The sequence below is a fragment of the Lepidochelys kempii genome, chromosome 6 (assembly GCF_965140265.1).
Source record: "Lepidochelys kempii isolate rLepKem1 chromosome 6, rLepKem1.hap2, whole genome shotgun sequence".
Lineage (NCBI taxonomy): Eukaryota > Metazoa > Chordata > Testudines > Cheloniidae > Lepidochelys > Lepidochelys kempii.
Genome location: NC_133261.1, coordinates 68,809,340 through 68,823,557, shown reverse-complemented (window position 1 = coordinate 68,823,557; position 14,218 = coordinate 68,809,340). Strand labels below are relative to the sequence as shown.

The 14,218-nt window shown below is 46.4% G+C and overlaps 1 protein-coding gene across 4 annotated transcripts in view; it reads left to right on the top strand.

The window, feature by feature from the left end:
- The window catches only part of ZFYVE1 (zinc finger FYVE-type containing 1), a 40,289-nt gene extending 37,748 nt beyond the window's left edge, over positions 1–2,541 (top strand). For all 4 annotated transcript variants that reach the window (XM_073348528.1, XM_073348527.1, XM_073348526.1 and 1 more), the window contains one exon: positions 432–2,541. In XM_073348528.1, the coding sequence (XP_073204629.1) occupies positions 432–664 (233 nt within the window). In that variant the 3' untranslated portion in view covers positions 665–2,541. The remainder of the gene's footprint in view (positions 1–431) is intronic.
- Positions 2,542–14,218: the final 11,677 nt, after the last annotated feature.

Below are 14,218 nucleotides of genomic sequence, written 5' to 3'. Positions count from 1 at the left end.
GATTGAGAGAGACTTGGAGACTGATCTGCTATCTGGCCCCTGACTTGGTCAGGGTTGAATGTGGAGGGGAAGCTTCCAGTGCATGTTGTGCCTATTGGATTTCATTCTCTGGGGCTACCAAACCAGCTCTAACTAATTATTAATTATTATTATTATTATTTATTAAACAGTGGCGTAGTGGTGGTAGGGTCCCCATTAAAACAATGCCATTGAATTGTACAGGGGCACAATATGAAAGATTTGGAATAGCCTGAACTACTAGCAGATGCCTGCTAGAATGAAGTGTTCTGTGGGCAGATCTTAACAGTTTCCATAATGAGCTCCTTGAAAAGGCACAGACATGGCTGGTATCCTTGGGTCCTTCCCCTCCTCTGCCTTAGCAAAGAACAGGAGACATTCTAATTGCTGTGGTTCTTTCTCATCCTTTGTAGGGCTTGTGAAAGATGCTGCTAGACCTGCTTACTGGGTGCCGGATCATGAAATCCTGCACTGCCACAACTGCCAGAAGGAGTTCAACATCAAGCTCTCTAAACACCACTGTCGAGCCTGTGGCCAGGGATTCTGTGATGAATGTTCAAACGAGCGCCGAGCGGTCCCTTCCCGTGGATGGGATCATCCAGTGCGAGTCTGTTTTAACTGCAATAAGAAACCCGGTGATCTTTAACCCCAGCTTCCTGTCTGGGTCCTTCATGATTCCTTAGGTTCTCAGGGTTAGAAAAAAATAGTTGGTCTCCCTTTCACCTTTAGCAGCTAGAGTGCATGTTTCTGATCTCTGGTCTGCTCTCATGTTCTACCCATCTTGGAATGCTGGGACATGAGCTCAAGTGAGTAAACTGGACCTTCAGGTTTTAATTGTAAACTGATTGGGGAAGAGGGGAGCTCATGTAAATGAGCAACCCAAAATCCAGTGTATTTTATTCCAGTTTAAACATCTATATCTATATAATTTAGGATGTTAAGGATACCGGTGGCTAGTGAAGTTTTGAATATTTCTAGTTCAAATAAGAGACGCAGCTGGACCCTGCTGTATTGGGTTGAATTCGTAGCCACTGCAGTGCCTTCTAATTCTTCTCTTGGAGCATTTTGCTCATCACATGGTCCTAGTGTCAAGTTTGCTGCCAAGAGGGTCCAAGGCTCCCCAAACGTAGATGCGTGAATTGCAGCTGATAACGGGAGGGTCCCTGCCTCTGGAGGCTCCGCCTGCTGGCACTAAAGGGTTTGCAAAATCTGTTTGACTTGTGGTCACAGGTGCTGGTCTGGCAGGTCACGGGACTGCGGTGCAGGCGAGTGGAGGGGAACCTAGCACCGTGTCAGACACCAAGCTAGAGTTGTTGAAAGGAAAACAACTGATGTGGAAAATGCTAGGGTATCTGTGGTAGAAGCCATTTCCATGTCAGCACAAGATCACAAGGTAGCAGGGCCTCGTTCTTCTTGACCACATTCCCATGCGCTTGGATTTCTTTCAGGAGGACTTTAACTGCTTTATGAGGTTTGTCAGACACTAAGAGGCTTGTGACCAGAACGAGGCAAGTGCCAGTTTTCTGGAAGATTGCATGACCTGCAGTCTAGTGTTTGCTAGGCTTACTAAAGTTTTAAAGGGTCTCCAAATCCATGGTGCCACCAATGGTCTTTCAGATGGCTGCATAGAAACGGCACAGATTTGACTGTGATCTTTCTTATAAAAACAACAACAACCAACCAACCAAACCTACAGATCCAGCTGGAAAACAGGAATCTCTTCTCAGCTCCTATCAAGTGGCACTCACTGGACTTTACCCTTCCATAAAGGTCTGCATTGAACCACTGAATTTATCAGCAATGAGCAAACCACTGCGCTCAACTGATATGCTCCCTTTCTGTGGATTTTGGCTCTCATGACAAGAAATAAAGAGTCCATCATGAACTGAACTTTTGGCTTATGTAGACAAGGGATGCTCCCATGGAGGGGACTTGTCTCCAATTGTAGTGGCTGGAGTTTGACACGATACTCTGAAACTGATTTAGTCCTACCTGCTGGGTAGCTCAATGATTAACACCCTCTGTTAGGACTATATTATTAAATTAGCTGCTATAAAAGACTAGACCTTCTGAACAAGTGTGCTGGCTTTGGCCTTTTAACTAATAGTTCTTGCTTTCACCCCCAAAGGAACCTGTTTGCAAAGTGACTGCCCCAGGCATCTATTCCCAGACTTCACGCGGAAGCTGAAATGGAATGTGTGGGAGGAAACTTTCCCTGCTGGTTAAACTTCCAGAGACGAACTTGTATTTTGTAATCAAAGGCTGTCATAAGCTGATAGTCACCCGGAAGGGAGTGGGGGATAGGAGTGGGTAACAGTCCTGTCTTAGAAAAGACATTTTACAGCATAGCTCTGCACTTTGAGTTGTTTATTTTTGAATCGGTGATGGACAATACAATTAATATTTGTTGTTGGTTTGAAGGCCATGCCCTATGTGGCTTCCATGCATGTAGCTTCACTACCATGTTAATGCACAAAGAGAAACCATCCATGACATTCCTTGTATAAAATCTTCACTTCAGAATCTCTGTGTCATTGACTTGTCAGAATGTTGTCCTGCCACAGGCAGATGCCTCAGTCCATTTAAGACACAAAGTGATGTCTATGCATTTCTAGCACACACATTGTGGTGGTATCCAAGTGCTTCTTAGGACATGGAGTCCAATCCCAACTGACAGTTCTAGTGCTCTGGGGTGTTGGGACCATGCTGAGATCTTGTCAGCAAAGCAAGAGCCCTTTTGTTGTGCTTACCTGAAATGGGGTTGATGTCGGGGGAAATGTTGTAGCTGAGCATCAGTAAAATAAAGAAGAGGGCAACAGGTAACCCTAAATAAGGTAGCAACAGGAAAGGTAAGAGACTCGGCTAAGGCCATGTCTACACAGGAAAGTTGCTCTGGTTTAACTAACATCTCTTTTCAAACCAGTTTAAATTCCCGTGAGGACTCTTATTTCAGTTAACTGGCTTATTTCAGTTTAATTTAAAGCTGTTCCTAATCCATTTAAACTAATGTGAAATAAACCAGTTTTATACCAGAATAAGAGTGTCTACATGGGGGTTTGCATCAGTTTAACTAGATTGGGTTAAATTCACACCTTAGGTTATACTGGTGCAACTTTCCCAGATAGACAAGGGGCTTGGCTGCACTTGCGAGTTACAGTGCAATAAAGGAAACCCGGGCGCACTAGCTCACTACCCGTCCACACTGGCAAGGCACGTGGAGCGCTCTGACTCCGCGGCTACAGTGCTGCGGGTACTCCACCTTGGCGAGTGGAATAACGTTTGCTGCGCCCCCGCTGGAGCGTCGCAGCGCCAGTGTGAACGAGATGTAGCTTTACTGCGCCCTGATCAGCCTCCGGAAATGTCCCATAATCCTCTTGAGTCAAGTGGCCACTCTTGTCATTATTTTTGAATCGCTGCAGGAATGCGAATATGCCCTTTGAAAGCTCCGTTTCTGACAGCCGGCTGCTTATCTGCTCCGAGACAAAGCAACCATTACTGTGGAATGCTGTGGGGGGGGGTCTGTTCCTGTCAGAACTTAGAAGACAGCATGCTGACATGCTCTCAGGCCCCCCAAAACCCACTCTCTCTCCCTCCACATACACACAACACACTCCCTGTCACACTCCACCCCACCCCCCATTTGAAAAGCACGTTGCAGTCACTTACATGCTGGGATAGCTGACCACAATGCACTACTCCCAATGCCGCTGCAAGTGCCACAAATGTGGCCATGCCAGTGTGCTTGAAGCTGTCAGTGTGGATAGATTGTAGCACTTTCCCTACTGCCCTCTACGAAGGCTGGTTTAACTCAAAGCGCTCTACATCTGCAAGTGTAGCCATGCCCAAGGCCTAAGTTTTAATGTACTGTGCTTTGTTCTATGCTATATAGGAACTCCACACTTAACGTTGTAGTTATGTTGCTGAAAAATGCAACTTTAAGTGAAACTATGTTAAACGAATCCAATTTCCCCATAAGACTTAATGTAAATGAGGGGGTTAGGGTTCCAGGGAAATTTTTTTCACCAGACAAAAGACTATATTTTATATTTATATATATATACACACACACACAGTATAAGTTTTAAACAGTTTAATACTGGTACACAGCAATGATGATTGTGGAGCTTGGTTGAGGTGGAGAAGTCAGAGGGTGGGATATTTCCCAGGGAATGCCTTACTGCTAAATGATGAACTAGCAATTGGCTGAGCCCTCAAGGGTTAACTCTCACACTCTACAAGGCAGCAGGAAAGGAGGGAGGGCAGACAGAGACACACACCCTGTGTGTGTTTGAGAGATAGAGATGTGCATTTCCCCTTTAAGTATGAAGAGTGGGGTCAGAAGTACACTGCCTTGTTAATTAGATCAGCAAGCTGAGACCATCCCGCCCCTGCTCTATGGAAGATAGGGTAAGCAGGGTGCAGGGGGTCACCCTGACATTGGCCCCCCTCTTCTTCCCCTCCCCCCCACAGCAAGCAGGAGTCTCAGGGAGCAGCTCCAAGGCAGAGGGCAGGAGCAGCACATGGCAGTGGGGAGAGGGACAGCTGAACTTCTGGCAACTGATAGCTTGCTGGGCGGCTGCTGCACATGGAACTTTGGGGAGCAGGGAGCTGACAGGGGGTCTGCCGATCCACCCTGGTTCCAAGCCACCACCAGCTAGCTGCAACGGGCTGCTCTCCCCGCAAGCAGTGGACAAAGCAGGAGGCTGCCAAACGACTTTAGAAGGGAGCATTGCACAGCTTTAAATGAGCATGTTCCCTAATTGATCAGCAATGTAACCATGTTAACCTGGGTGACTTTAAGTGAGTTCCTGTAGTGCTCTAAGCTGTCTACTGTGGGCCCTCCCCTCTCCCTGTTCTGACAGCATCACGTATCAGGAGTGTGGGGAGAATAGAGCCTAGTCAGACTTTTTCTTTAGACCCTTCCCTGTTCCAAAAGGAGAGTCAAATTCAAGATCCTGCTCTCATGTTGGAATACAGTCCCCATGAGAAAGCCAGGGGTTCCTCGTGGGCTCAGCACTAGGTGCTGGTTGAGAGCCTTGTTCATCTCCTAGTGAAATCAATGGAAGGATTCATGTTGACTTAAATGGGCGTTGGATCAGGCACTTAAAGGAGATAAATATGCCTAGAATGTGCATATTAACTGAGCCCAGCAGGAGCTGGGATTACCAGATTTCTATGCTTGAGGCATTAGTGTTTCATAAGAAAATGGCTTTGAACAAGCTCCTCTCCCTTGAACTTGGACAATGCTCTGTATTTCTGCAGCAGCATAAACTAACTGGGAAAACAAGCTGAAAAATGAGTGTTACCTGCTTAATGCTTCAGAGTGTTAAGCAGGTAACATGGCAGCATCCAGGACAGGAAGTGGAAACCCCATTTTGAAGACATGGGTTTTTACTAGGAAAAGGACCCGAAAAACTCATTTTTGCTCATTATTGTTGCGGTTCAGTGATGAGACAGAACACAGCTTTATGCAAGCAAACAGGCTGGTCAGCGGAGATGGGCTGTTTTGCCCCCCCTGCCTTTCACCTACTTTTTTTATTATATATATTTTTTTAAGCATTACATACTGCTACACAAAGGAATGTATGACGTTGATTTATATGCTTAGTTATTATTTTTTATTTACTACAATTCTGGTTCTTAGGCCTTGAGCCCAGGCTAAAGAAACTTTCCACAGTTGCTGTCTAAACAATTAAGTTTTTAGGGTTCATATTTAGCCCTTGTCCTTGGATAGAGCAATGTGTGCATTGCTTCTAGGAAACAGTCAGGGTGTGCCCCGCCTGCTTCCAGGTGGAATAGCTAGACATTAACCCTTTATCTCCCCTTTTTTGTTTATTGAAGTTGGCCATTTTATGGTAGCCGCCAAGCACTTGATTTTTTTTTAATAACGAACACCGGGGTGTTCCAGGGACTGGTGGAGCTTTTTAATCGCTGTGCTTGCAAATGCTGCTGCACAAGTGAATTAAGTGCTTTTAGCTTTTTTAGAGGGAGGGGCTACTGGTCAATCCATACGGGCTTTAAAATACCAGAGGCTTGTGCTGCCTGGAGAGCACGGCGGCAATCCTCATTTGCATTTTTAACTGCCAATTTTAACAGGAGCTTGTGAGCTGCCTTAGTGTTATCCACCTGTTGGAGGATAGCCTTTTGCAATTTGTTGGTAAAATTCAAAAAGGACTTTAAGGCACCCTGACGGATACTGACAAAGCTTTTGGTAGGCTTGCCTGAATTCGGGACTTTTTTGAAAGCATGCTGGGCACAGGTGGAAATAATGGGGAAGACGGCTTGAGGGAGTTGAGACTGCATTTTAATAGTAGCAAACTGGCTTTCCCCTGCCAAATGCTCATAAATGATACTTTGCTCTTTATATACCTGGGCTTGGCGTTTTGCCATTTGCCGATACTCACTAAGCCAAATAACATACTGACTGGGTGACAACATTATGCGCAGCAGCGTTTTCCAATCCTCAGGGATTAGGGAGTACCCAGTACCCATCCCTTCAATGAGACCACTCACAAAGGTGCTAGTCAGGCTAAATTCACGAATTGCTTTTTTTACCTCTCTAACTACCGAGTATGGCAGAGTGGTCCAGGTGCCCACGGGGTTGCTCTGGTCATTATTCTGCTAGGTCACCGGGCAAACGGAGACCAGATCAGCCAGCTTCTCTGCTGTAAGATCTGATCGAGCTTTCGCTGCGTGAACCATTTGTTGCACCAGCGAAAGCTTCTGAGCAGATGCAGATGACTCTCCGGGGGGCCCCATGGGGGGAGGGTGATCACACACCGGCTCCGGTGGGGAAGGCCAGGGAGGCGGTGGTAATAGAGGCACTGGGGGCGAAGCAGGGGGAGGGATGGCTGCAGGAGCGGACGGGGGTGGCAGGATCGGCAGCTTCTTTGTTGGGGCTGGAGAGGGCCTTTCCGAGGCGACACGCTGTGTCGCATCGCCAGGAGGGGGGATGGCTGCAGGGGCGGACGGGGGCGGCGAGAGCACCAGCCTCGCGAGGGAGGGTCTGTCCGAGGCGACACGCTGTACCACGTCGCGGCAGAGGTGCCAGGCATGTAAAGCCTGCACGGGTGCCCGAGGCTCTTTGTGCAATGTTTGGCCCAATCGCTCCCAGTCCGCTAGCTTAAGGCTTCCAGCTTCAGGATACCACGGGCACTTGGCACGCACCTCCTGTAGCAGGAGAGTGAGTTCTCGAGCCGGGCAGTCATGCTGAGCCTTACGCAGCAAATACTGCAGCTCATTGCGGTGTTGCACTTGCAAAGCAGAGAGGGAGCTTCCCATACTTACCACAATGAAAAATACTCACCGGGATCCACAAAGTGGATGAGTGACACGTCTGAAACCCTTGCCGGGCGAGGTGAGTGCTGAGGGCCCCACGTTGGGCGCCAGTTGTTGCGGTTCAGTGATGAGACAGAACACAGCTTTATGCAAGCAAACAGGCTGGTCAGCGGAGATGGGCTGTTCTGCCCCCCCTGCCTTCCACCTACTCCTTTTATTATATTTCTTTTCCTAAGCATTACACACTGCTACACAAAGGAATGTATGACGTTGATTCATATGCTTAGTTACCATTCTTTATTTACTACAATTCTGGTTCTTAGGCCTTGAGCCCAGGCTAAAGAAACCTCCCACAGTTGCTGTCCAAACAATTAAGTTCTTAGGGTTCATATTTAGCCCTTGTCCTTGGATAGAGCAATGTGTGCATTGCTTCTAGGAAACAGTCAGGGTGTGCCCCGCCTGCTTCCAGGTGGAATAGCTAGACATTAACCCTTTACATTATTATTATTTATTTGTATTACCATAACAATTTAGGAGCCTTAGCCATGGACTAGAATCCCACTGGGCCAGGCACTGTAAAACAGACACTCCCACAGCATCTAAATGGAGTGACTCTTGCAAAAGTCCACCTCCAAGCATCAGTAGCCTTTCCTGAGCTCTGGAAAAGCCCAACCTGGAGGTTGCTTCATGATGTCAACCTGGGAGAGGTCTAGTAGTTGAATGAAGTTCACTTGGGAGATGGGGAAAACACTTATTATTGGAACTGAGGAATGAAACATCACTGGATTAAAAGCAAAACCTTATTTCCCTGTTAAATGAAAAATGCCATTCTCTTTCAGGATGTAAGCAGTGTCAGGATGAGCTCCACCCTGACATCTGATGGTGAGGTGTGGCAAGTTGTGGAAAAAAACTTCAGGGGCCGATCTCATTTGCATAGGCACACCCACCCCGCCTAGAATGAGACCATAGCTGCCCAAATGGTCACTTGGGCTGCTGTGGGATCCCCAGTGTCTCTGTTATTGGGGCAGGAAGAATAAATTGTTATTACCCTGATTATGGGAACTGTGCTTGGAACTGTACGTGGCCTTTTGTTATGATGGAGGGATTCACCATCAACTAAGTAGCACTTGCTAGGCAAGGGTCATGGGTTCCAAAACTGTGTGAATGGAGAGAGGCTGGGGACAAGTATTAATACTTGGTGGCATGGGCCCCTTGGTGAGGGCCTTACATGCTAATTGCACTTCCTCCTCTCTCCACTGTGGAATATCAGAGCTAATTTTGATTTCATTAGAAGTCTAGTTATAGGCTGCTGAGCTCACTTTGGGCTGACAGTGCACCAACACTGGGGCTCCCCTATTATAAGCTGAATTCACCTAAGAGCTGAAATCACTGAGTGTTGTGTTAAGTAGTGGGGGAGCCTGAAGATATATTATGGAGCAGTTTGCGGGACGGCTGGTGAAGCAGTTTGACTTCACCAGTTTGACACGGCGCAGTGTGTGGATGGCAGGAGCTGCTTGTGGGCTGTGGAGCTGAGCGAAGGAGTTCGTGGGGCGGCTGGCGGAGCGGAGCGCAGCTGAGCGAAGGAGTTTGTGGGGCAGCTGGCGGAGTGGAGCGCCGCTATGGAGCTATGGGGCGGTCAGCTTCAGATCACGTAAGGTGCCTCTTACCCCCGTCCCATTTCCACCCAGGTTGGGAGGTAAAGCTCCGCAGATAAACTTTCGAACTCTGGGGCTGCCCTGACCAGGGACAGAGACTTTTGGGGCATTGGACTTTTGGGACTTTGGGTGATTTGGGGTTGCTGGACTCAAGAACCAAAGGGAAAAGGGCATGCCCCAATTTGCCTGGGGTGGGTTTTTTTTGCTCATGGGTTGTGTTATGAATCCTGTTGGTGGTGTTTCCCCAACATAATGCCACATTGTTTCTCTCTGTTATTAAAAGACTTTTGCTACACTCAGACTATGTGCTTGCGAGAGGGGAAGTATTGCCTCTTGGAGGCGCCCAGCGGGGGTGGTATATATTTGTCCCAGGTCATTGGGTGGGGGCTCGAGCCGTTTTGCATTGTGTTATTGGAATGGATCCCCTAGATATTGAACCCGGCCCTTGTTGCTGCCAACTCTGACGGGCAGAAGGGTTACAAGTACATTTCGAACAGACTAGTTTGTGGGTTTTGTAGATTACTGATTAGTGAGTCACAGTTAAAATGTTGTAAATCAAGGTGGGAGTTTGGCCTTTGCACCAACTTTCACAGTTCACTGTAATGGTAATGTTTCAGTGGCTGCAGTGAACACTTGTCTTGGCAAGATTATTAATTTCAGTCTGTCCGAGATGTGACAAGATCATAGAATCATAGAATATCAGGGTTGGAAGGGACCTCAGGAGGTCATCTAGTCCAACCCCCTGCTCAAAGCAGGACCGATCCCCAATTAAATCATCCCAGCCAGGGCTTTGTCAAGCCTGACCTTAAAAACTTCTAAGGAAGGAGATTCTACCACCTCCCTAGGTAACACATTCCAGTGTTTCACCACCCTCCCAGTGAAAAAGTTTTTCCTAATATCCAACCTAAATCTCCCCCACTGCAACTTGAGACCATTACTCCTTGTCCTGTCCTCTTCTACCACTGAGAATAGTCTAGAACCATCCTCTCTGGAACCACCTCTCAGGTAGTTGAAAGCAGCTATCAAATCCCCCCTCGTTCTTCTCTTCTGCAGACTAAACAATCCCAGTTCCCTCAGCCTCTCCTCATAAGTCATGTGTTCCAGACCCCTAACCATTTTTGTTGTCCTTCGCTGGACTCTCTCCAATTTATCCACATCCTTCTTGTAGTGTGGGGCCCAAAACTGGACACAGTACTCCAGATGAGGCCTCACCAATGTCGAATAGAGGGGAACGATCACGTCCCTCGATCTGCTCGCTATGCCCCTACTTATACATCCCAAAATGCCATTGGCCTTCTTGGCAACAAGGGCACACTGCTGACTCATATCCAGCGTCTCATCCACTGTAACCCCTAGGTCCTTTTCCGCAGAACTGCTGCCTAGCCATTCGGTCCCTAGTCTGAAGCTGTGCATTGGGTTCTTCCGTCCTAAGTGCAGGACCCTGCACTTATCCTTATTGAACCTCATCAGATTTCTTTTGGCCCAATCCTCCAATTTTTCTAGGTCCCTCTGTATCCTATCCCTGCCCTCCAGCGTATCTACCACTCCTCCTAGTTTAGTATCATCCGCAAATTTGCTGAGAGTGCAATCCACACCATCCTCCAGATCATTTATGAAGATATTGAACAAAACTGGCCCCAGGACCGACCCCTGGGGCACTCCACTTGACACCGGCTGCCAACTAGACATGGAGCCATTGATCACTACCCATTGAGCCCGACAAGATAACAGACTGTTTTGATTTACAGAATGAAGTAGTCTGTGTTTGATAGTATTTTTTTGCCAGAAAAGTGATGGCAGATTCACAGTGGATCAAGAAACCTCTACATCTTTTCTACCAAATGTGGAAAAAAAATTGATTAAAATAAGAATCGTGAATTGACATGCAAATATGCCTGACAGTTTGCTCAAGTGTGAAAATAATTCTTTACACAAGGTGTACAGTAAGCAGCTCAGATTTCAGGAAGAGGAAACGTAGATGATTTTATTCTTTGCTCAGACTTGTTTACTTCAAATGAGCTGACTGTGTCAGTTACATGTAAAGTGGTGTAAGTTCCTCTGAATAGACGGATGGATTTTCCTCTCCAATTTTGAGCCAGACACAGTAGGAGGTTTATCTGTTACTATAAATTTGTTCACTTTCAGATGGCCCCACACTGTGGAAATCTTTGGGCCAAATTCAGAAGCAACAGAAGGTATATATATAGCACACGGTGACTATAGACTACTAGAACTTAGACAACCAGAGGGTGGAAGAGCAGGGTTGTGACAGGAAAAGCATCTAGCAGGAGGATATGAAAGAAAAGGAACTTCTGTCTTTGACCCTCCTGTTTTGTGCTTTTCCTGCTATAACCTCACCCTTCCGCTGTCCTTGTGGACTGTGAGTTATATTCTCTCCAGTTTACTCACTTGTAACTGACACCCCCTGATTTGTCACTCCTGCATTGGGTCTTTTGTCCGTGGTCTGGAAAACAAGACAATCCCTCCCCTGACCATAGTCTCAAAACTACTCTGTGCTTTTTTTTTATATTATTCCTTGATCCATAGCTCCGCCATGCCCCACAACAACTAGAAACCACCCATCTGCCTGCTACCGCATCCCCTAGAGCCCCAGCTGAAGCCCTGGGAGACTGACTAGTTCCCAAGATGTTATGAATGGGATTAACCTGAGTACTAACAGCATGAAAGCTTTTGGGTTTTCCACCTGGGATGGGGGTGGGGTGTGTGTGCGAAAACCTGGATTTGTGCTGGAAATGGCCCACCTTGATTATCATGCACATTGTAGGGACAGTAGTCACTTTGGATGAGCTATTACCAGCAGGATAGTGAGTTTGTGTGTGTGGTTTTTGGGAGGGGGGCGAGGGGGTGAGAGAACCTGGATTTGTGCAGGAAATGGCCCACCTTGATTATCATGCACATTGTGTAGAGAGTTGTCACCTTTGATGAGCTATTACCAGCAGGAGAGTGAGTTTGTGTGTGGAGGGGTGGAGGGTGAGAAAACCTGGATTTGTGCTGGAAATGGCCCAACTTGATGATCACTTTAGATAAGCTATCACCAGCAGGACAGTGGGGCGGGAGGAGGTATTGTTTCATGGTCTCTGTGTGTATATAAAGTCTGCTGCAGTTTCCACGGTATGCATCCGATGAAGTGAGCTGTAGCTCACGAAAGCTCATGCTCAAATAAATTGGTTAGTCTCTAAGGTGCCACAAGTACTCCTTTTCTTTTTAGAGAACTAACTGTGGCTCTTTTACATGTAGTTCCCTTACCTCTAGCCAGCCTGCTAGAGTTTAAGTGCTGGCCTCTCATTTTTGTCTATTGAACATCTTCCCTTTTTCATGTGTAATCGGACAACCTATGCTTTCAATGACTGTAACAGCAGCTAGTGTAGCTACATGCAAGTATCTGGAGTTAAGTCTCTGTCAGAAACAATTTGGCCCAGATCCTCAAAGATGCTTAGGTACCTTAATTCCTGTTGATTTCAATGGGAGTTAGGCACCTAAACACCTTTCAGGATCTGGATCTTTGGTAGCAATAGATTTGTCCTTTAATAGATTAAAAGGGATTGATTGGCTTTTCATTTTGATGGGGGGTGGGTCCCCTTTTCCTCTCACTGTTTTACTTTACAAAAAGTGAAAGTAAGGTGGGAGAATTAGATTTGAAAATTTTTCATTGAAAAAAAATTCATGAAAAATTACAGAAATAGGAGAAAATATATATCAAGGATGGCCAAACTTACTGACCATCTGAGCTGCATACAATAATCCTTGGAAGTTCAAGAGCCAGGCAGGCACACCTACCAGGGCTCAGGGCTTTAGCCTTTCAGTGGAGTGGTGTGGCTAGGGTCTTCTGCCCAGTGGGGAGGGGGATCTCGGGGCTTCAGCCCCACAGGAGGCACTTGCCAGGGTTTGGGACTTCAGCCCTGCTTCTCCTAAAGGCCCTAGACCCAGCAGGTGTGCCCCATAGGGCTAAAGCCCCAAGCCCAGGCAGGCACCTCCTGCAGGACTGAAGCCCCTAGTCCCACCACAGGGCAGAAGCCCTGAGCCCCCCTCCCCGAGAGTATGGTAGATGAAAAATGGGGTGGGGGGTGGAGCATGTGGCTCCCAAGCCGTGGTTTGGCCACCCATGATATATATAGTTTGTAATTTTCCACAAAAGTGGAAAGGTCCCTATCCTTTGCTAATCAGTTTGTGCAGGGCCACAGCCATTGCCACCCCAGTGCTACTGCTAAGGGCTTAAGAAATGAAGGTTGCTGAGTAGTTAGCACAAAGTTACAGCAGGTGGAGCTAAAAATGATTACAAGCATCAGTTTTCAAATGAAATCAAAAGGTAAAACAGCTGCCTGGCTTCAGGGAGGAAGCTGCCTGTGAACAGCACTATTGGGTAGAGCAGGGCAATGCCAATTGTATATTTTACATTTTTAAAAAAATACTAAAGAAAGGGGAGGGGTCTTGCTTGCCTGCTGTTGCCAAAATCAAATAGACTATTCATTTCAATCCATGTTACATTTTTCAGCAATAGCAAAACACTCAGATTTTATTACAGAACGAGAGGGTATCATACCATGCATATGAAAATTACAATCTTTCCCCCAAACATCTCTGCTTATTACAGAAAACTATCCTGACTCGTGTATTTTGTTAGTCACCGAGCATAAGCCACATAATGCATTTTGGGACTATTCAAGTTCTTCACAGTGGAAAGACTTCAGCGGAGAGATCTCAGCAATGCCAGAACATAGGAAAATTACTGTAGTCAAGCCTTGCAAATCAACAATTCATGTGACAGGAAGTTAATGTAAGTTAACAACATGGCAGCTGCCAAAGAGCAAGATCAGTTATTGTAACTAAGCAATGAAGTGTATTTAGTTTTCTGACTTTTACCATCTGTTGAAATGACCACTACCAGTGTGAACAATTCCCTTACAAAAATCCGAGTATATGCTGTAACAGTAACATCTCCAATGTAATAAATCATTTGATCACTGCATTGAATTACAGATTAAGTCACTAATTAATGTAGTTTATATATTGCATAAATAAAAATGTATCCGAAAGCTCTGCTGTTGCAAAGCTGGGCTTGTAGAATTCAGCTTCCTTTAGAAATCACAGTTTCACTGGAGTTAAATAAGTTCCCCCCCCCCCACTTTTAATTGTAGAAATTTCCTTTGGGAGGCTTAGGAACCTGATTTCTATTACTTCCACATGGGTGTTAAATTCTTCCATTTCTACTCTGGAAAGCAGTTCTAAAGCATCAGACTGGACTTCTT